Genomic DNA, 19,922 nt, shown 5'->3' on the forward strand with positions numbered 1-19,922 from the left:
GTCTCTATGTGCTTGCCCTCACAATGCTGTTGTTATCTCTGTCACGCCTTCTCAAGTTATGTGGGAACCGGTGAAACAGGTCGGTCTCTCTCGGGCTGTTTACACTGCCGTCCCTGTCTTGCTAAGTCAGTCAGGTGGATGTTGAATCTACAAGCTGCTGTGATTCTGTGGGCGACGTCACTCGGCCTCATGGACTAGGGGTTTGATATTGTCTCATGGTAACTGCCAAAGCATTGCCTGGAACTTTCCCAACATGATGTTAGATAAGGTTTTTCTTTTTTTCTTCTTACATTGTCTTTTTACTTTTTTTAAATTTCTTATTACCAGTACGTTTTAAAATACCAAAACACATTTGCCAGGTATTAAACTGCAACTTCATCATTTTTATATGTTTGGAATTGAAGGGAAAATGCCGCTAGATTCTGGGCTGTCATGATGAATGGTCAATTTTAACGCAACTTTCAACTTCCTTTTCACTCATCAATGAAATGAAAAAAAGCATAAATAAAATGAATGATGTTTATCTTTGAATTGAAATGCAGTTCTAATCTTGAACTGTGTGTGTGAACCGTGCATTATTCCTCGACAGTGTCATCCCTCCTACCTCAGAGGATCAGGCATCTGTTTGGCCCGGCCGCTTGCCGAACCCGAAACCGTCCGTGTGATGTCGTCACAGATGTGTTCGGCCTGGAAGAGTCACAGAGCAGCAGCGCTCGTAAAACCTGACAGTTCAAACACTGAGTCAGTGGCTCACCTTCACTGTTTCACAACTGAAGAAGTGAATATCCGGCTTGGTCTGATTGACTGCCTGACAGACGAGCAGCAGGAGGGAAGGGAAGTGTTTCTCTGTCGTGATGGACTCACAGCGGAAGATGGATTTGAGAGCGTATCTCTCCAGTTCATCCTAAACGGACAGAGTTCGAGAGCATCGTTGTTTGGAGAGCATTTCCATCATGTGGTAGCAAGGAACAAGACAAGAGGTCACAGTCAGAAATGTGGTGCAACAAGGGTCATTTCTTAGATTTTATCTGTTAAATTACACATTTAAATACAATTTCTTCTGAGTATTATCAGCAACTCGGCAAGTTTTTATGACAGCAACAAAGATATTCAACTTGTTTAATGTTTTCTTTCCCAGATAAATATTTTCACTATCAAAAGTAATCATGATTATTTTTATGGTCAAGAGTGTCAGGGGCCAAAACTGTGTCAAACTAAATCTGTATTTATTGAAGGGGAAACAGCATCTCATATCACACACTTCCTGATCATTTTTTTGCACGACATCATCACAGACTCCGCCCAGTCACAACACAAGAAACAACCCCTTGCTAGCCAGGGAACATACAGTCGAATGGCAGAGGGTGGATACAATTTGGACTGCACTTTAATTCAGTACTCAGTTTGATTTTGATATTTTGATATTGATATTTATGTATTTAAAGCTCCAGACGGTGACGCACAATGGCCTTGGCGGGCCAGAGTTGGACTTGAGTTTGCCGTGTGTTTTGGTTCACTGGTCTTTAAATGGAATACAATTCTTGTATTGAATGGGGAGAAAAAAATAACATCTAATTCAGTGATTCTTAACCATAGGGCCGGGGCCTTTGATTGGGCCGTGAGTGCCTCCTTGAGGGCCACTAAAAGTTGTTTTGTTTTACACCTTTGGACCGTGAGGGCCATGACACGCTCATTTGAAATACCACATTAGCCACGTATGGTGGCAGTAGTGTGTCACTGAATTGACTTGACAGCTGCAAACCTGTGATAGCTAACAACAAAGGAGTTCTTGAAAAGGAAAAATGATAAAGAAAGCTATGTTGTCCCCACAACTGTTCGTGAAAGCACCTGTCGAAGCAGTTTTGAAAATTATTTTTATGGTGATATTTTCATTTACTCTTTACTTATATCTTCTTTGGAGTTTGTATAAGATATATTTTTTTTATTTTATGATATTTAGACACATTATATTTATTTTATTCACAATTGTATTCAGTTTTTCAACAACAGTTTGCATCAAGTAGATAGATATTTTTTGTTTTGTAAACTTGATGAACACGACTTGCGCCTGGTTCTGCTGGCCTTTCGGTGACAAATAAATATATTTGCGATGATCACATGGTTCCATGTCATTTCGCAAGGTTTTGCTTTGTTTGTTATTGACCACAAATGAAATTGACAGTAATTAATCACTTCTATTGAAATGCCCTAGGCCCATTGGTTCTGGGAAAGGTGGGCCCCGAGATCAGAAAGGTTAAGAACCCCTGATTTCATTCATTCACAATAGTCAAAAATGGAGTCCCGTGGTTGAAGATGGAATCAAACCTATGATCTCCTTGCTGTGAGGCTGTTGTCTGAAAGAATTATTATCATTTCTGGACTATTGGTGGCTACTTTTTTCTTGCGGTCGGAATGCTGTGCCTTATACAGTACAACGATGTGGCGAATATATGGAATTTTACAGGCTAAAGAGTGTCATGCTGTCAAATATTGAGCCTCGTCACATCCAATCGATTAAATCACAGGTGTTTTATTGACTTTAAATGTTTCAAAATGCCTTGTTTTCGTCCGGGTGTCCGCTGCTCTGCCAACAGAGCCGATCTCCTGGAGGACTGAAGACAAGAAGAAGCAGCTGAGACTGGCTGTGGTGTCAGAACTTGAGACTCGCGGGTGAAAACAGCACATTTTGAGCGCTTTAATGTGAATAAAAGATATGAGGAGTTCATGATTCAAGTTCAGAACATTGTCGACTTTGTTTCATGAGTCGGTCTCGATGCTGGACCCTGTTTTCAAAAGTAGTTTAGAAGTGATCCTCATGCATTTTTAAGCACCTCCGCCACTTATAGACGGCTGCAGCTAGTATTGCGGTGCGCCCCACAGTCCGGAATTTACAGTAGTTATGCTCCTAATTTTGCATCTATATATTTTAATAATTCAGAATTTATCTTTACATTATAGCTGTACAGGGATTGTTCAAGCATTTGCTTTACAAATACAGCTTCAACAATTGCTCAAAGAGCTCTAGTTTCTTATTTATGCTGTTGCTTGAAGACCTTTCCAAAAGAGTTCATTCTAAACATAAAAATGCCCATCATGGACCTCTCCTCACCTGGCTCTGAAAATCTCGCAGTAGAACAGCGTATGAGTTGACGTCCAGAATCATCTGCTGAATCCATAACTTCTTGTTGTTAGCCAGGTAGGTTAGGCGTGCCTGGGCCTCCTCCACGCTCTGGACCTCCCCTCCTTGGAGGGAGAAGGTCAGAAGGTGCTATGGACACAGAGGAAACCTCCAGTTACATTAGGTTATTTTTTATTTCTCACTGCTGTGTGAAGACAATGCTTACATTGACCAGATACTGCGCACCGTTGGTCATCATTCATCCACTGCTCCCTGCTTTTATCTGCTGGCTTGAGAAAACATGAGGATGAATGCAACAATGTCCGCTGATATTTGATTTGGAGGTGGAATATAAGGGTGTGGTGAAAATGAGTCATAATCATGCATCCATGACTCGGCAACACTACAGCCCTGGAGTCTTGTATCAATGAGATTAGAATGACATCTTTGACATTCCTTTGAATATTTCTAGGATATGAAACATCACAACACAGATTGGCGCCACATAGTCTTCTATAAATGATTTAAAAAAAAATCTGATTTCTCGATTTGGTATCCTAAAGACATGTGTTTCAGCTTTCTTAAAACTTTGTCGGGTGAGTTATACTTCTATCTTTTCAACTTGATTTTAATTGTCAACCATCTTCTCATCCTTTGAAACGTAACACTGAGTTTCATTCCTGACTGAGCTTTTTTTCCAGAAAGCTGAAAATGAGAGTATCAAGACCACACGTGGGTTCCTCCCTGAGCTGTCTCAGCCAGTGTCTATTGTCATTCATAGTTTTACGAGTCTCGCTCAAGTGCAACTCTCACCTAGTCCTGATTCAGTCCCTGTGGAAGTCAGCCACCAAACCAGTCCGACCACAGTGTAATGTATTCAATCGCTGAGCTCCCCGCAGACCATCAATACTGGAGTCACTGGTATCAGTTGTGGACACAGTATCATTCACACCTGGCCGTGTTAAACTTGCACTGGAAGTGAAGTTGGTGTGGTGTTGTAAATGCTATTGAGTTTCATAGCTTTCATCATTCATTGTACTACTGTAGAACCTTTCTGCTATTATTGCTCTCTTGCTCTTCTACTCATACTACTACAGTACTAGTACAACAACAACTTCAAATACCACTGCTTCTGCTCATTGTGTTACTACTGCTGAAACTACTGCAAGTGCCAACAGTTAATTTGATTATAATGACTATTAATAACATTATATTACTGCCTTGCCTGCTACTTGTAAAATACACACCTCCAACGCCAGTACTACTCCTTCTCCTCCTCCTAGTAAGATGCACTAGCACAACATGCCTTACTTATTACACTGCCAAAAACTGCTGCTATAGTCTCTTGCTACTATTAAAGACTGTAAAACGACTCGTGCTCTACTCCGAAAACAAATGCTAATAGTGTCTCTATTGCTTTTAGTGGCAGTATTATCAGTCCTTTTTCTCTACCACAGACCTGAAACAGTTACCACAATCATGTAAAGGAACTACACACCGCACTGAAAGACACTGTTACTAACAAATACCTCTAAATCTTCTGCTATTACAACAACTTGAACAAGTACTACAACTTCTTCAATAACAACATGCCATACACAAAATGTTACTTTTGCAGTACCACTGTTTCTCATACTCAAAATAATAATCATGCCTGTGGTGAAGAGACTTTAATCCCCAGTTCCTGACATAAGCAGCTGGATTTACATTATAAAACAAACCAGTAGTATTTTTCCCCAAAAAGTGTCCTCACAAAAGAGCCAGTGCTCATATTTGTTTTGGCTATTAATGGAGACAGCTGCTGGAGTTGAAGCAATCATCAGGAAAATGTTAAAAGTACTCACCGATGTCGACTGCTCGTTCAGCTGTGTTTTGATAAGTCTCAGCGTAGCAACAGGTATGTCACTCCTCACTGCCTCACTCTTGGTAATGAGAGATTGTCCTCACAGATTAGAGGTGTGGCAGTGAACGCTCCCGCCCTGAGGACCACCCACTCTCTGCTCCCAGATACTGACAGCAGGCGGAGAATACCCAGAGATTCAGATCACAAGTACTGATGACCTCATCTGTTCAACTACTTCAGATACTCAATGTTCTGTGATTTCCTCTTGTACTTTTTCCTCAATGTAGCTGCTGTAACTGGAGCTAGTTGTGAAGAGTGAAATAAGCCTAGCCAAACTGCATAATGTTAATGTATTTGACTGTATTTGTTCTGGGTAGCTGGGATAGACTCCTGCCCCCGATGACCCCAATAGAAAGTAAACAGAAGACAATTCACTTTGCTACTCATTACATCGAGATCCAGGGTTAAGCACTCATCGCATTATTACTATTATTATTATTCAACCACTTTTATTCATTTTTTTCATCCATATCGTTCGAATCTGCACACATTTGAAGTTTTTGTTTAATTATTTGCATATACCTTCTACCTCCCCCTTATTCTCTTAAGAGAGTCCTAGCGCCATGGGATGAGAGGTGAAGGACACCCTGGAAAGGTCTCCAGTCCATAAAGCCAGAGAACAATGTTTTTGTGTACGACATGGCTTTATCATTGTCTTCTCAATCATATGTGTATTCGCCGTATTTTAGCCAGTAATGAATCATGATAGGGTATTGATCAGTGTCTGAGATTTTACCCTGGTATAGACACCGGAAGTTCTCTCTAAAAACACCATGGTTACCAAGTATCAACCGTAAATAAACAAATATTAGTATTGTAATATTTAATATTTGTTCCCTACGATGTTGCTTGACAATAATCGTAGACCTAGAGGTGTCGCATTTCACAACAAACTGGGAGCAGGACAAGCCTCCTGGTGGATCTCTGGCCGTACAAATAGGCGGAGTTGGCAGAAGCGGCAGCCGGAGTTGCTCTTCACGTTTCCTTTTGGGCATCAAAACTTGCTTCCCTGTAAAACCCCACAAGCTGACCAAAGGTATTTATATCTTTAATATCTCATACAGTGGAGTGAGAGATAACCTTTAAAAAGCAGCGCTTGCCTTTCTTCTGGCGTCATGCAGCAGGCATACGTGGCAGCCAGCGTGTGTTTGCCTGCGCGTGGGTGCTTGTGCGTGTATATGACCAGGGCATCGCTATGTCAGTGCGACCTTTTTTTATGAGAAAGTAGTAAGAGACACCCATTACTTTGTGTTACTCACTTTTATTCCTGCTCGCTCTTATTTTCTGGCAAGGAGCCACCTGTAAACGTATTCACTGTTGGAGGAAAGAAAGAGTGCGGTCAGTATTGCATCATGTATCGTTTCCTTCAGTGATTCCGTCTGCATTAAAGAAAAAATCCGTATTGGTAATCTCACATCTATTGTCTATTATGTCTATTATCTCATCAACACAGTAGTCGCTTTATTTAATCATTCTGAAATAAAAAACAATAAGCTTTTTATGTCACGTAAAAGGGGTATTAAAGACAAGATATATACATGTAATTAAAGAGCTGAAAGAGCTATCGGTAGGAATGTGTTTGCTATTCAGCTTAAACATAAATTCTAGATAACTGAAATTATATTTGTTTCTAAAATGACATTAGTTAGTTGATTAAACCACCAATGAAAATATTACGTTCGCTGTTTGCCATTAATGGCCATTTCCTTTGCATAAATTGTGATGCTTTCAGAGGTAGTCAGGCGGTCTTTCACATAAACAGTGCATGTATGACGTTCTATCGTTCACATGCACATATTTCATTATGTAACACCCATGTGTTTAAGTGTTGTTGGCGGCGAGATTATGCTCGAATCAAAAGAGTGAGATATTTTGCGCAACAGATTTGAGACCACCAGTTCCCTTACGGCCGCCAAAGACAGTGAACGCATCAAGGGGCGTGCTCCATTGTCTCCCAACACGCGGGGTTCGGCGGCTAGCTGGTCTTTAGCTGCTTCCTGTGTTTACTACCTCGACTCATCGAATTTACTCTCCGTACTTTTTAATTTTAAAGTACTCAAGTTATTTAAATATTTGCCTGTAAGCCTACAGGCGGTTTTAAAGACAGAGCCCCGCTTTTATCGCCGACGACAAAGGCACGTGTTTCTCTTATTGAACGGAGTTATCGCCGGTCTTATCAGCTTCACTCTTCCACCGTGAAGGACAAAGTGGTGAACGAAAGGGTGAGTCTTGTGTTCAGTTTAGTTAAGTCTTGATTCAATGAAATGGGAAAAAACCTTTGTCTTTGGATTGGGCTAACCGGGAACGATGGAACAGGGACCTGTCAGTTATTACTACCGGCTGTGACCTGTTACAACTATACTATAGTGCTAAAAGTATTTGCTCACCTGCCTTGACTCACATACGAACTTGCCATCCCGTTCCTAACCCATAGGGCTCAATCTGATCTTACTTGCTCTTACAGCTTCAACTCTTCTGGGAAGGCTGTCCTCAAGATTGAGGAGTGTGTTTATCGGAATGATTGACCGTTCTTCCAAAAGTGCATTGGTGATGTTGTTGGAGAAGGTCTGGCTCTCAGTCTCAGAGTCTCGGGCTCTTAATTCATCCCAGAGGTGTTCCAGAGGTCATGTTGGAAGAGGAAGGGCCCGCTCCCAACTGTTGTCACAAGCTTGGGAGCATGGAATTGTCCAAAATGTTTTGCTATCTTGGGGCACTCAAAGTTCCGTACACTGGAACTTAGGGCCCAAGCCCAACTCCTGAAAAACAACCCTAATCCCTAATTCGTTCTCCACCAAATTTCACACTTAGCACAATGCGGTCCGAAATGTACAGCTCTCCTGGCAACCTCCAAACCCAGGCTGGTCCTTCAGATTCGGCGCTTTGCATTGCACTTGGTGATGTATGGCTTGGATGCAGCTGCTCGGCCATGGAAATCCATTTCACGAAGCTTTCTGCGTAGAGTACTTGGGCTCATCTGAAGGCCACATGATGTTTGGAGCTCTTTAGCAATTGACTGTGCAGAAAGTCACTATGCACCTCAGCATCCGCTGACCCCTCTCAGTCAGTTTACATGGCCGACCACTCTGTGGCTGAGTTGCTGTTGTGCCCAAACTCTTCCATGTTCTTATAATAAAGCTGACAGTTGACTCTGGAATATTTAGGAGAGAGGAAATGTCACGACTGGATTTGTTGCACAGGTGACATCCTATGACAGTTCCACGCAGTAATTCACTGAGCTCCTGAGAGTGGCCCATTCTTTCACTGTCAAAACAGTCTGCAGGCCCAGGTGTTTGATCTTATACACCTGTGGCCAGGCCAAGTGTTTAGGACACCTGGTTCTCATCACTTGGATGGGTGAGCAAATACTTTTGGTAATAAAGTGTATTTTGGTTTGTACATTGAGTTATGAGTTATAAATAAATGTGAAATAAATAATGTCTACGTGTTGCCATGAATATATCTTATATTGTCTGTATGTAATGTGTGTGTTTCTGAAACGTTAGCACAAATTCATTCATTCATTTTCATTTTTCCCCCCTCCGAGTAAATACATCTTACATTGTAAGAAGTGTAAATTAAATCCAAGTCCAACTGGAAAATGAATGTGTGTATTAATAAAGCCATTTCATCTTTTTGCACATTGTCATTTTAACAACAGTTTAATGTGTACTGAACAATAACTGTTGCCTATGTTTGCCCTCTCCCCATTTCACCCTGTAACTGTAATGCTGTAGATAAGGATTGAACCTTCTACATCAGCTGTCATGTAAGACATCCTACCGATTACTATTTCGTGTTGCATCCCTTGCTTGATAGAAGGTTTGCGTGGCCTGATCACCTGATGTATTTGTCAGGTCATTGTGTGGCAGACATGTGAAAGTCTAGACTAGAACTTGGATTCACCCACTTCATCACCTCTGCATGTAGCATGTGTGACCCTACCTGCAAGCATGCTTATGAGCCAAGGTGGTATGGCTTATCCTCGCTCTTCTTTTGTCCAGCCCCAAATGGAGACACAACCATTTTCTGTTGACTCCAAAGCCGCGGAGGCTGAGGCCAATGGCTGCATAGGCGATGTGGAAGAGTCAAGGTTGGCTGAACCTGCAGCCAGGGCTGGATGGAACAGTAAAGTGGAGTACTTCTTGGCCCAGGTGGGATTCAGTGTTGGACTCGGGAATGTCTGGAGGTTCCCATATTTGTGCCATCAGAACGGAGGAGGTGAGTGTTTGTTGCTTATTAAAATGACAGAAATTTTTCTGAAAGCATCACATTTATTAAGGACAATAATATCTAGCGACAAATATGTACCTGTAGTTAGGTAGCTAGTTAGCCAACACACGAAAGGTGACTTGCCTGGGCATTCATATCACATCAGCTGTGCAAATGAATACTAATCATGAATAATAATCAGCTACAACTTGGCATCTTTGTTATTCTTAACATTCATGCAAAACTGTTGGCATGGTACCGTTGGCATGGTTCTGCTTATTTTTGCCACCACTTCTGAGAAGTTCTTTGTGGTTTCATCCCGTCAAAAAAAGAAATCGAGGAATCATTCTGTACGCTACTTGTCTTCTTTTGTACCGCATGCAGCTCTGGTTGCCAACCCCTGGTTTGCACAGTTTAAGAATCTCTCTAGAACATGAAGCCAGTTGGTCACATGATGAAAAGCAGCAAACGTTTTCTACATTTTTCTCCATTGAAAATAAATAAAAAATACAACAGCAAATCTCATTTTTTCTCTCCTGTCATCCTCCTCTTCAGGATGACATTTTACAAAAAACAAACACTACCAATCCAAAAAGTTATTCTAATTGTTCAGGGTCCAAGCTTTTCTGTTGTTGTTAAAGTTGTTAATGTGTTAATCTTCATTTTTAAATTTATATTGCAATATTTGAATGACATTTATTCTACGGGCCAAGATGCAGGAGGTTGGCATGATTTGGTGACCGGGAATTGCCTACTTATAGCCTGTTCCGATGGACACTCTGTGACCATCCTGTCATGCTTGCTCTTCATATGCAGACCTTTTCAGAGTGTTCATCATCTAACTGAATTTGTTTTTTTTTAATCTGTCCAGGTGCTTTTCTCCTTCTGTATGTGGTGCTGATGCTTCTCGTTGGCATCCCCCTGTTCTTTCTGGAGCTTGCAGCTGGCCAGGCCATAAGACAGGGAAGCATTGGTGTGTGGAAGTACATCTCCCCCAAGCTGGTGGGCATCGGCTACTCCAGCTGTCTGGTAATGATCCCAAATGACGTGATCTCAATGCACCTAAGATCAAGGGCAGTTTTACTAGTCAGAGTTCATAGAAGCCACACTGGTTTTCAACAGCAAAGGCTGGCTGGAGACCGATGCATATAGGTGTCCTTTATAGGGTGAGTCTGCATTCCTGCCTTCCAAGGGTGCTCAGAAGCCGTCCTGTTCATGATGCACAGAGGTGTATGAAGTGTAGAAGGATCAGGTTACGCTAGGTGCTCGAGGGGCAATTTTTCATTCCACTCATTGCTTCACTTGGTCAAGTGCATGCCTACAGACTCGACTTTGAGGGCAGTCACTAGCCCCCTCTGTAATCCAACTGGGACGGAGGTCCACAGTCTTTCAGCGTCCTCAGTCGATGATGTTGCCATAATTCCCAATAGATTTAGCAGTTCATCACGGAAAGTTGTAGGCGTGGCAATATGATGCACATATGAGGAGCAGTGGTCCTTGGTGAAAAATCACATCTACTTAAGGAGACACTACTTACTAGCATGTTAGTACAGAATAACATGGACGCAGTAAATCTCTTCAGCTCAAGCCTATGATCAGTCAAACACATTTTCTTTATTTGTTAATATAACTATAGCCTCAATGGATCATTGGGTGAGCTTTTGTTGTTCCTCTCCAAATCTGTCCAGGTCTGCTTCTTTGTTGCACTTTATTACAATGTGATCCTTGCGTGGAGTCTCTTCTACTTGGGGAACTCATTTCAGTCCCCATTGCCATGGAAGGAGTGTCCAGCGACTGGAAATATAACAGGTAATGCATCAGCACTGAAGTAGTAAAACCAGAAAGACTATTTGATGTTGACTGCCTTCTCTCCCAACAGTAAGCGAATGTAAAATGAGCTCCCCCACGTCATACTTTTGGTACCGCAAAGCTCTGGACATCACCGACTCCATTGATGAGACTGGCACCTTCAATCCTTACATAGTGGCGTGTTTATTTGCTGCCTGGACCATCGTTTGCCTGGGAATGTTTAAGGGGATCAAGTCGTCTGTCAAGGTGAACATTTGGTCAAATACATTTTCACATTAGATTAGATTATTAGTCGACCTGATTTGTGGTGTTTTGGTCTCATTCTTGTCGTGCTGTAAAAGCAGGCTTCGCCAAACTGTTCCGGAATGGGCTGCAGTGGGTGCGGATTTTTGTTGTCAATCAGATGTATGAAGAGTAGGGCTGCAATTAACAACCATTTTGACAGTCAACCAGTCGTCGACTGTCTTAACGGCGAGTCGACTAGTCTGCATATGAGGTGAACTGGCTCATGAACACGGCAATGTTGTCTAATTATAGCCTTAAATTTTGAAGTTTTAATTCAGCAAAATGTGGTGATTGATGTCAAAAATCAAAGTAAGAAAACGTGTCTCCTACTTTTGATTTGATTTTGAATGTGAACAACAATATATTGAGTTCAAATTTAAAGTGCAGCGATGCCTTCCTTCAGTTATGTTTTAGGGTTGAGTGAGTGGCATCGCTCCAATCAGGATGCAGTGGAGGAAGACGCTGTTGCTGGATCAAATGCACAATATGATGCAATGCAAGCAGATGCAGCAATGAGGTCATGATGCTTCGATGCATTCATTTTATGTCGACTAGCTGTTCCAGCCCCATCAAACAGTTGGTTGTCAATCTGGTGCTCCTTGTTTCAGCTGACACACCTTGGGTTAAACTGTTGTTAAGAGTGTTATTGGTTCTTACTGTGAAGTTATCAAGATGCATTAACCTTGTGTTCAAATCGTGTGATTCAGAATGTGAGAAATTACTGGTTGTGCGGCAGCTGGAAAACAAGAAACATTTTGTGAAAAGAGGAGTAGAACGTCCTTGAAGGGCGCCGACTCCCAGGATTCGACGCTGTGACCTGCGTGGATGAAGTCACTGACTGTAGGACCTAATAGTGCAACCTGTTAACTCCTACTGTGAGGTCAAGTGAGGCTCTTCAGTGCTCATGTGAGAAGCAGTAGGACCCCAACCATGTGTTTGACTGATCGCTTCTCCTTTGTGCAGATTTGTTGGCAGGAGACTTTCTCCCCTGACAACTGTGTGTGTATTTGATGGGTTGATGCAAAAACCCGCAGCCACTGTGGCTTTTTCTGAAAGGTTGCCTTTCAGCATTAGGCTTAACAAAATGGATAAGATAATGGTTATTAGAATTTCATTTTGTTGATAGGCGCATGCTTCTGTTCTCCACCTTGTTTAAACAGTTGCAGGCTACAATCATTTAGGGTGGAATATGTAGAGTTTTCATCAGCTGTATGATCAAGTGTGGCAACAAGTGTATTACTACTTTACTTACTGCTACTTTTACTCTGCATTCATATACAGTGGTTCTAGACGTGACCACACTGTAATGAGTCGTGCCACAGGCATAAATTGATCCCTGCAAAAGTCTTGGTCTTTGGACTCATTTTTTTCCCCTGTCACAGCTTTAAAGGATAATGAAATGACAATAAAATATTATGCAGCCTCAGTGTCTTGAACTACAGTATGAAATAATCTGTCTCCTTGAAAAAAAACATGCCTCTTAAAAAAGCTTGAGAATGGTGTACTGAGATGTCCATTGAAAGAGAGTTGAAAGTTTTCCAATGTGTGATGTGATTCCCAGGTGATGTATTTTTCCTCCATATTCCCTTATGTGGTTCTGTTCTGCTTCCTGGTGCGAGGACTGCTTCTGGATGGAGCGAAAGAGGGAATCACCTTCATGTTCTATCCAAAGGTGATAAACATCTGCATTCTGCTGATGGTTTTTTGCCTGCATTCTTTTGTCTGAAACTTATATAGCACTGGATATGTTGCCCCGCCCATTAATCTGTATGTCTGGTCACATCGTTATTTGTTTAACAGCTTCAAATCTGGGGAGACATTCAAGTGTGGCGGCAGGCAGCGACTCAAGTGTTCTTTGCTCTGGGCTTGGGGTTTGGATCCATCATTGCCTACTCTTCTTACAATCCCAAAAACAACAATTGCCATCGTGATGCCTTCACCGTCTCCTTCATCAACTTCATGACCTCAGTGCTGGCTACCCTGGTGGTCTTCGCTGTGCTTGGCTTCCGTGCCAAAAATAAAGTGGCAGAATGTGTGCTGAGGTGAGTGTTTAAAAGAGAGTGCAGTTCTTTACAGCATCTCCTAATGCACTAACATGTTTCCCAATTCTCCTTTTCAGCAATGTGCAGCTTCTGTCAGAGCAGATCAGCAGTGGTTTGGTGCCTCAAAGTCTGATGCCAGACTTTAACTATGCTGATCCCGAGTCTGTGGTGCCACTTGACTACAGGGCTTGGTTTATTCAACACGGAGGCTCTGTCCCTGGAAATTTAACCGATTGCGACCTGGAAAAGGAGATGCAGAAGGTTGGTGTTTGCTAGCAGCAATTCGCTTTTGCTTTACCCCCTTGGTGAACCTTTCTCACGTTTCAAGAGGCCCTGTTACGATAAATAGTCTCTAGTTATGAGTAGAGTAGATTTACATCAAAATAAAAAAAAATAAATGTATGTAATTTGAACCTTATATCAAGTTAGTTTACAAAATGACTCAAGAAGAGCGTAGAAGGCGTGACAGGACCTTTTAAAACAACCCGTGAATACAAACAAAATGAATGCATAACCCAGCGTTAGTTGGGCATGAGTGGTTCTCTGTGGCAGCTGTGTCGGAAAACAAATTCACGCTCTGGAATGAAAATTTGTGGTTGAAGCTGAATGAAATTAATCACTTACCAAATAATGAATATCAAAAACGTTTTTCACTATTTCACTATTTTATTTCTAGAATGAATTTTTAGACATATTTTACAGAAAATTAAAGAAATTAAATGTTTATTGAAACATTAGTTAGATTTAAAAAACATTTCCCAGTATCCTTTGCTTTTAAAAGAAGGTACTCCAGGTTTTTTCAATTATATTCTGCCTGCAAACAAAACATACATTCCAAAAAAAAGTTGTTAAAGCAGTAAAACAGCAAAAAAAAACAAAATATTGTCCTTTTAGCACAAGTCTGCTCAGCCACAGTGAACAGGCTAATAATGTAAACATAAGGCGCTAGATAGTTTGGTTGAACACTGGTTGCAAACTGCCCTTCTATTCTTGCTCTCACTATAAAATATCCGGTAAATTTTCAGCAAAAATAATATGATCAAATAAAGAGGAAACATGTAAGACGTGCGTCGGACATTCAAAATGATCTTTGTCTGGTGTTGCTTCTTCTTGGTCATCACCAGACCCTTCAGTGACCCGGGGAGACGGTGCTGTCACCGCAGAAGTGGTCTTGCAGGTCTTATGCTCTGTAGCATATTTTTAATTTCAAATCGCAGTAATTTGCATTTGTTTGCGTCACATATGCATTTTAACTCACTCCTAGTTTTTTTTTTTTTCAATGTTCAGCTGAATATTGATCCACTGAATATTCCTTAAAATGAATCCATTGAATCTTCATAGCCAGAGGAAAGACAAATCCCTGTCACTCACTGTCAAGACCATGTCCTTGTCTCCGAAAGCTCTAAAACTACAAGTCTGTCAGCGCAGTGGAAAATGCATATTTATATTTGTGGTATACTGTATTGTATCGACCCCATGATCCTTTGTGAGGGTTACAGTACATGAACACTGTCCTGTTGACATATGAAAATTAGTATAATTTTTAAAACCAAATAATTCAGAAATGGATGAACTTGGTTTTTCACATTTTTTATTTTTATGGCAGACAAATGCTTCTAAATGTGTCACTAATCCGACTGCCACTCCTGATACCAAAAAGAGAGCAATGGAAAGTATTGCAGCGATCAGGCCCTCTGGGTAGATTTGAAGTGATGGCGATATTTCAAAGCCACCCTGATATTGACTTTTGTGCCGTACAGTTGACATGACTGATTTTCAGGTTAACAGTGACAGATGTCAAACATATTCATAGTCATTTGAAAACTGGTGTTTTTAATTTGCTTTGGTTAAAAACGCAATGTGATGCAGCGGTCGATATTCTTCACTGTTGCTATCGAAACACAACCATTGGGCAGATTTTCTTTCTTTCAGACAGCAAAAGAATTTGGTGTTTTGAGTTACTTTAATTGATTTCCTCAAAGTAACACCCTATTTCTTACTATACAAAACCATTTTCAGTGTTGTCTTCAATTAAAGTCGTGGATGTGGAATGCTCAACATGTGTTGTAAAGAGCTCTAAATGTTGTCTCTGATTCCGTTTCTTGACTGAGGTGTGTTGTGTTTAGGGTGTGGAGGGAACGGGATTGGCCTTCATCGCCTTCACAGAGGCCATATCCCTGTTGCCAGGGAGCCCCTTCTGGTCCGCCCTGTTCTTCTTGATGCTGCTTAACCTGGGACTCAGCACCATGTTCGGAACCATGGAGGGCATCCTGGCGCCACTCACCGACAACTTCAAGACTTTGGGAAATAACAAGACAAAACTCACAAGTAAATAACTTCGCCACTCTTCCATGCCAGTACCTGGCTTCACTTTTTTCACGTTCTCACGTTTTATCAAATCTTAACATAAGCTTCATGATGTTGAGTCAGCAACATTGAGAAAGGTGGCTTGTGGGGTCACTCTTGCACATATGCACCCATTGAGGTGTTCTGGAACATAGTCCTGGATAAACAGAGGTGGACCCCGTATTTTTGGGCTTGGAATGGGGTTGAATTCCTGTTGAAACCGAGGTCACAAGCCATTTTGATAACCAGAGTTTATAATGTTTATTATCTGAAGTTGCACATCTGTGTGTCCCGTGTCAACAGATCAGTACCAGTGTGTGGAGCTATTTGTGCAGCGGCTTGGTGCTGACAAACATTAATATTTGATTTAAGACCTTTCAATGCGATGTGAGATAGTCCAGTACAGAAATGTGTGAAGACAGGAAACGACGACGGTTGTTTGATCTGTCTGCCTGTGCCTCTCTCACACACATGGTCTGTATGTCAAGTTAGCAGGAGTCACAACTATGAAATGTATTTGTTGCGAATGTTTACAAAAGCAGCATTTCTTTATGTAAACAAAGCAGCCAGCCGTCACTGCTGTAGTTTAACCTTCTCCCTCACACCATTGGCCTCTTTAAATTAGTCAAAACACACAACACACAGAGCACCTGAGTGCTCTCCACTGCATGTGGCACTAGAACACAAGCGACGAGTGTACTTGGTGATCTCTCCTGCCGTGTCTCTGCTGCTGAACCCAACTTCTTCTAAACTCAAATTTACTGCGCAACATGAGTCAATGACCAAGTTTGCTGCCAACGCATTTAACAATTAATTTTTATCAATCACTTTGACAGAAACAAACCAGACCCTGCCAAGGAATAATGATCTTAAACCTTGGATTTTTTTGTGGATTCAAAATGTTTTTTTTCCTCTTGGGCTGCTTGTTCATTTAAATGCCCTCGTGCAGGTGTGTGATAATTGTCAATTTTCATTTGCCAGTATACTGTAATTCCCAGACTATAGACTGCACCAGAATATTAGCAGCACCCACTAAATTTTAGAAGGAAAATAGGTCCTGTTCATACATAAGCCGCTCTGGTCTATAAGCCGTGGGTGCAGTGCTGCTGTCTCCGCCGTGGACAGGTCAGTGGTGCACCCGGCCTAAAAATGTGTGAGGATCACTTCTAAACTAGTTTTGGTCCTGTATGGAGACCGACTCATGAAAGAAACTCTCCAATGTTCTGAACTTGAATCATAAACTCCTCACATCTTTGATTCATTCTTCTTTTCTTTTATTTATCTTTTATTTATTCTCAAAATGCGCTGTTTTCGACAAGTGTCAGAATAAATATAAAAATCCATATATTAACCGCGCTGTTGTATCAGCCACGGGATCAGACCACGAGAAAAAAATTAGCAGCTTATAGTCTGGAAATTATTTTCTTACTTTTCTACGCTTTTATGTCAACGAATCTGATTTATAAAAGGGCATTAATTCCAACCGTGTATTCAATCTCCGAACTAAGTGCCAAAAATGAATGAACTTTACAAAGTGCATAAAATAGTTTAGTTGAACATCTTCGAGCTGATAGTAAGTAAGGAATAAAAAGCAAAAAACAATGACTTTGATTTTTGATCAATTTTCTTTGTCTGTTGTTTGAGCCCGACTTCATTCAGTGTGATGTTTTTTATTTTCCAGTTTTCAGCTGCGTGGTTGGCTTCCTGATCGGCCTGCTCTTCACCCAGCGCTGTGGAAACTACTTTGTGATGATGTTTGACGATTACTCTGCCACCCTGCCTCTCATCATTGTGGTGGTGTTTGAAACCTTCAGTGTGGCCTGGCTGTACGGAGCCGACCGGTAAGATGGCCGCTGCTCGAGTCTGACCAGGAATACCTGTGTCAACCGAAGGTACCTCTCTGTCTTTAGATTCCTGGATGACATTGAGGGGATGCTGGGCTGGCGTCCACACGTTGTCTACAAGTATCTGTGGAAGTACATTTGTCTTATCGCGATGCTTGTTCTGCTGGGAGCCACCATGATCCGCACCATCATCCAGACGCCGACATACTTATCATGGAGCCAAACAAAGGTAGGACACGTGCTTAAGTAAGGAGAGTAGTAGAGTGTAGTAAAGTAGTAGATGGTTGGCAAGTTTCTCCTGAGATAACGGTATCACAGTATCAACACACATATGCTCAACACACAGTTTCAAGGTCAGGTTTTGGTCAAGGGAAAGAAAGGAGGAAGCATTTTGGTGGGGCTGCCCTCGCTTGGTCCCAAGTCCAGGACTATTCCAATCATAGCGTTGATATTGCCTCGAGAGAGTTCAGTGCTGCTTTGATACTCTTTCAAGTGTCTCGTGCGAAGCAAGGACACCGCTGTTTTGGCCCTGAAATGTTTTCTCAACCGCCTAGTTTCTCAACCGCCCAAGGCCCTGCCACTCATGTCACATGTTTGATCTTGAACGAGCTTCTCTCGTCTCTGGAAAGAGTTGTTCAGACTTGCGCTGGTTATTACCTTCAACACATATTTGACAAGGCCATTCTTTATATCAACATGTTTTCATAGAACTGGATGTCAATTCTGTTATGTAACACTGGCTGCAATGGAATGTTTTTTTTATTATTTATTTATTTATTTATTTTTTATTTTAAATTGCAGGCGATGGAGGTGCCGCTGGAGTACCCAGGGTGGGCTCTGGCCGTTTTGTCTTTGCTGATCATATTTGCCATGATGCCAGTTCCACTCTGTCTGATCTATTACGTCCTGCGGGAGAGAAGAGCAAAGAGGTCCAAGGAGGAGGGGATCAGTGAGCGTGGACGACCAGTGCGACACTCCACTGTTATGTCTGAACTGAACCGCAGGAACTGAACTGATATAGAAGTTACCCAAACACATTCAAGCTGTCAAGTGACCATTATAAGATTTCAAGGAAGCCAAAAGTGAAGCAGCAAATTCATTCTTTTCTCCAGGACGATCTGAATACCCGAATCTGACAGGTATCTCACTCAGAACATGGACCTGATCTTCACAACCAGCGTCTGCACCTCACCTTGCTTGAGCCCACACATTCAGCCTCAGCAAGAAGCTGACATTTGTCTGTGTGTTATACACACAATGTTACATTCTCTCCCAGTATGTGCCCACAGTCAGGATCACAGACAAATGACTGGGAAGTGTGACGGTGGGAACTTGGTACTTTCTTTGCTAATAACCAAGGGCTGTTTTTAAACTTGGGATTATTTATTCGACATGTGCACCAGCGATCTTTAGAAACCTCACCCTCGCTGAGTAACTCCAGTGAGTGGGTGAGCCTTTCATCTCTCACACTAGTCATAACATTTAGACTGTGACTTTGACTCTGCTCCACTTGCATAGGTTCTTGTCCATAGAGGGGAGGGCAGGCAGGCAAAACTGTACTGTGCTGGTAGTTGTAATGGTTTCAGGGAAGACAAAAAAAAAGACTTGACTCATCCCACTATCTCAGTCAAAATAGCAAAAACAATCGTTACAGTGCTGAGGGAACAAAGCAGAGGATCATTGCAAACAGCCAATATGTAGTACATGTGAAACGTGTGTGGAGGTCACCTCCTTCCTGCGCTGCAGATGCTGGATCACAACAATCAGTTGTGAGGAGTCTCCATGGTAGCAAGCGCTCATCTTTACTGAACTGGAAATGTAACACCTTCTCAACCTGTGTTTGTAGTGATGTGCTCTTGAGCCATAAGGTCGACCATTTTATTTATCACATGTCCACCCACATGGATATCTTTATTTTTGAACAATCTCACTAATCTTCCTATGAGACCTAATTTAAGTTATATTTAAAAATGTGTTTTTAAAAGTTGTTTTTCTGTATTGTTAGCAAATGATTTTTTTGTTGCTGTCAGATGTGTTTCTCAAAAAGGAATGAAAACACTACTTTAAATATGCATGAAATATGTATGGTGGACTTTTTCAAATTGTGAAAACACACATTTTCTATGAGCTTTCCTGTTTTTCCTGTCTTTTGTAACTTTTGAATAATAAAAAAAGTATAAAAAACATATTTACCATTTTGTTGTGGGAATTTGATACATTTGCAATCGTGCAGAAACAATACATTAGAATGCTTTCATTGTCTTTGCACATGACGTACAACAGAAATTTGTGTTCACCTAAAAATGCCCCATCCCAGTCATGAAGTAGACGGTCTATTTATTAGCCATGAAATTCAGTTCTTGACA

General features: G+C 41.5%; 2 protein-coding genes across 8 annotated transcripts in view; one reads left to right on the top strand and one right to left on the bottom strand.

Annotated features, from left to right (window-relative positions):
* The window catches only part of LOC128753086 (epidermal growth factor receptor kinase substrate 8-like protein 1), a 15,270-nt gene extending 8,860 nt beyond the window's left edge, over positions 1 to 6,410 (bottom strand). Inside the window, exons 1-6 of one of the 4 annotated variants that reach the window (XM_053854850.1) lie at positions 6,102 to 6,410; positions 4,963 to 6,030; positions 3,345 to 3,408; positions 3,110 to 3,268; positions 755 to 904; positions 605 to 687 (exon numbers count right to left, since the gene is read on the bottom strand). In XM_053854850.1, coding sequence (XP_053710825.1) covers positions 605 to 687; positions 755 to 904; positions 3,110 to 3,268; positions 3,345 to 3,377 — 425 coding nt within the window. In that variant the 5' untranslated portion in view covers positions 3,378 to 3,408; positions 4,963 to 6,030; positions 6,102 to 6,410. Of the gene's footprint in view, positions 1 to 604; positions 688 to 754; positions 905 to 3,109; positions 3,269 to 3,344; positions 3,409 to 3,931; positions 4,091 to 4,962 lie in introns of all 4 variants that reach the window. The other 3 variants (XM_053854851.1, XM_053854852.1, XM_053854849.1) reach the window with 3 other exon arrangements.
* LOC128753132 (sodium-dependent neutral amino acid transporter B(0)AT2-like) lies at positions 5,967 to 19,697 on the top strand. 4 transcript variants are annotated; one of them, XM_053854855.1, is made up of 12 exons: positions 5,967 to 6,057; positions 9,023 to 9,239; positions 10,102 to 10,259; positions 10,919 to 11,039; positions 11,110 to 11,285; positions 12,886 to 12,996; positions 13,125 to 13,366; positions 13,444 to 13,627; positions 15,493 to 15,694; positions 17,394 to 17,553; positions 17,623 to 17,785; positions 18,358 to 19,697. In XM_053854855.1, exons 2-12 carry the CDS (start codon positions 9,029 to 9,031, stop codon positions 18,565 to 18,567), a joined length of 1,938 nt encoding a protein of 645 aa, XP_053710830.1. In that variant the 5' UTR covers positions 5,967 to 6,057; positions 9,023 to 9,028; the 3' UTR covers positions 18,568 to 19,697. The 4 variants fall into 4 exon arrangements, with proteins under 4 accessions (XP_053710830.1, XP_053710828.1, XP_053710829.1 ...); XM_053854853.1 differs by lacking the exon at positions 5,967 to 6,057 and adding an exon at positions 6,141 to 6,359; XM_053854854.1 differs by lacking the exon at positions 5,967 to 6,057 and adding an exon at positions 6,370 to 7,243.
* Positions 19,698 to 19,922: the final 225 nt, after the last annotated feature.

Source organism: Synchiropus splendidus, chromosome 1 (genome assembly GCF_027744825.2).
Source record: "Synchiropus splendidus isolate RoL2022-P1 chromosome 1, RoL_Sspl_1.0, whole genome shotgun sequence".
Taxonomy (NCBI): domain Eukaryota; kingdom Metazoa; phylum Chordata; class Actinopteri; order Syngnathiformes; family Callionymidae; genus Synchiropus; species Synchiropus splendidus.

Coding starts and splice junctions, on each gene's coding strand:
- LOC128753132 (XM_053854855.1), top strand. CDS start 9,029: ATGGAGACACAACCATTTTCTGTTGACTCCAAAGCCGCGGAGGCTGAG. Junction 12,997..13,124: donor CCTTCATGTTCTATCCAAAG/GTGATAAACATC, acceptor TTTGTTTAACAG/CTTCAAATCTGGGGAGACAT. Junction 17,786..18,357: donor TATCATGGAGCCAAACAAAG/GTAGGACACGTG, acceptor TTTAAATTGCAG/GCGATGGAGGTGCCGCTGGA.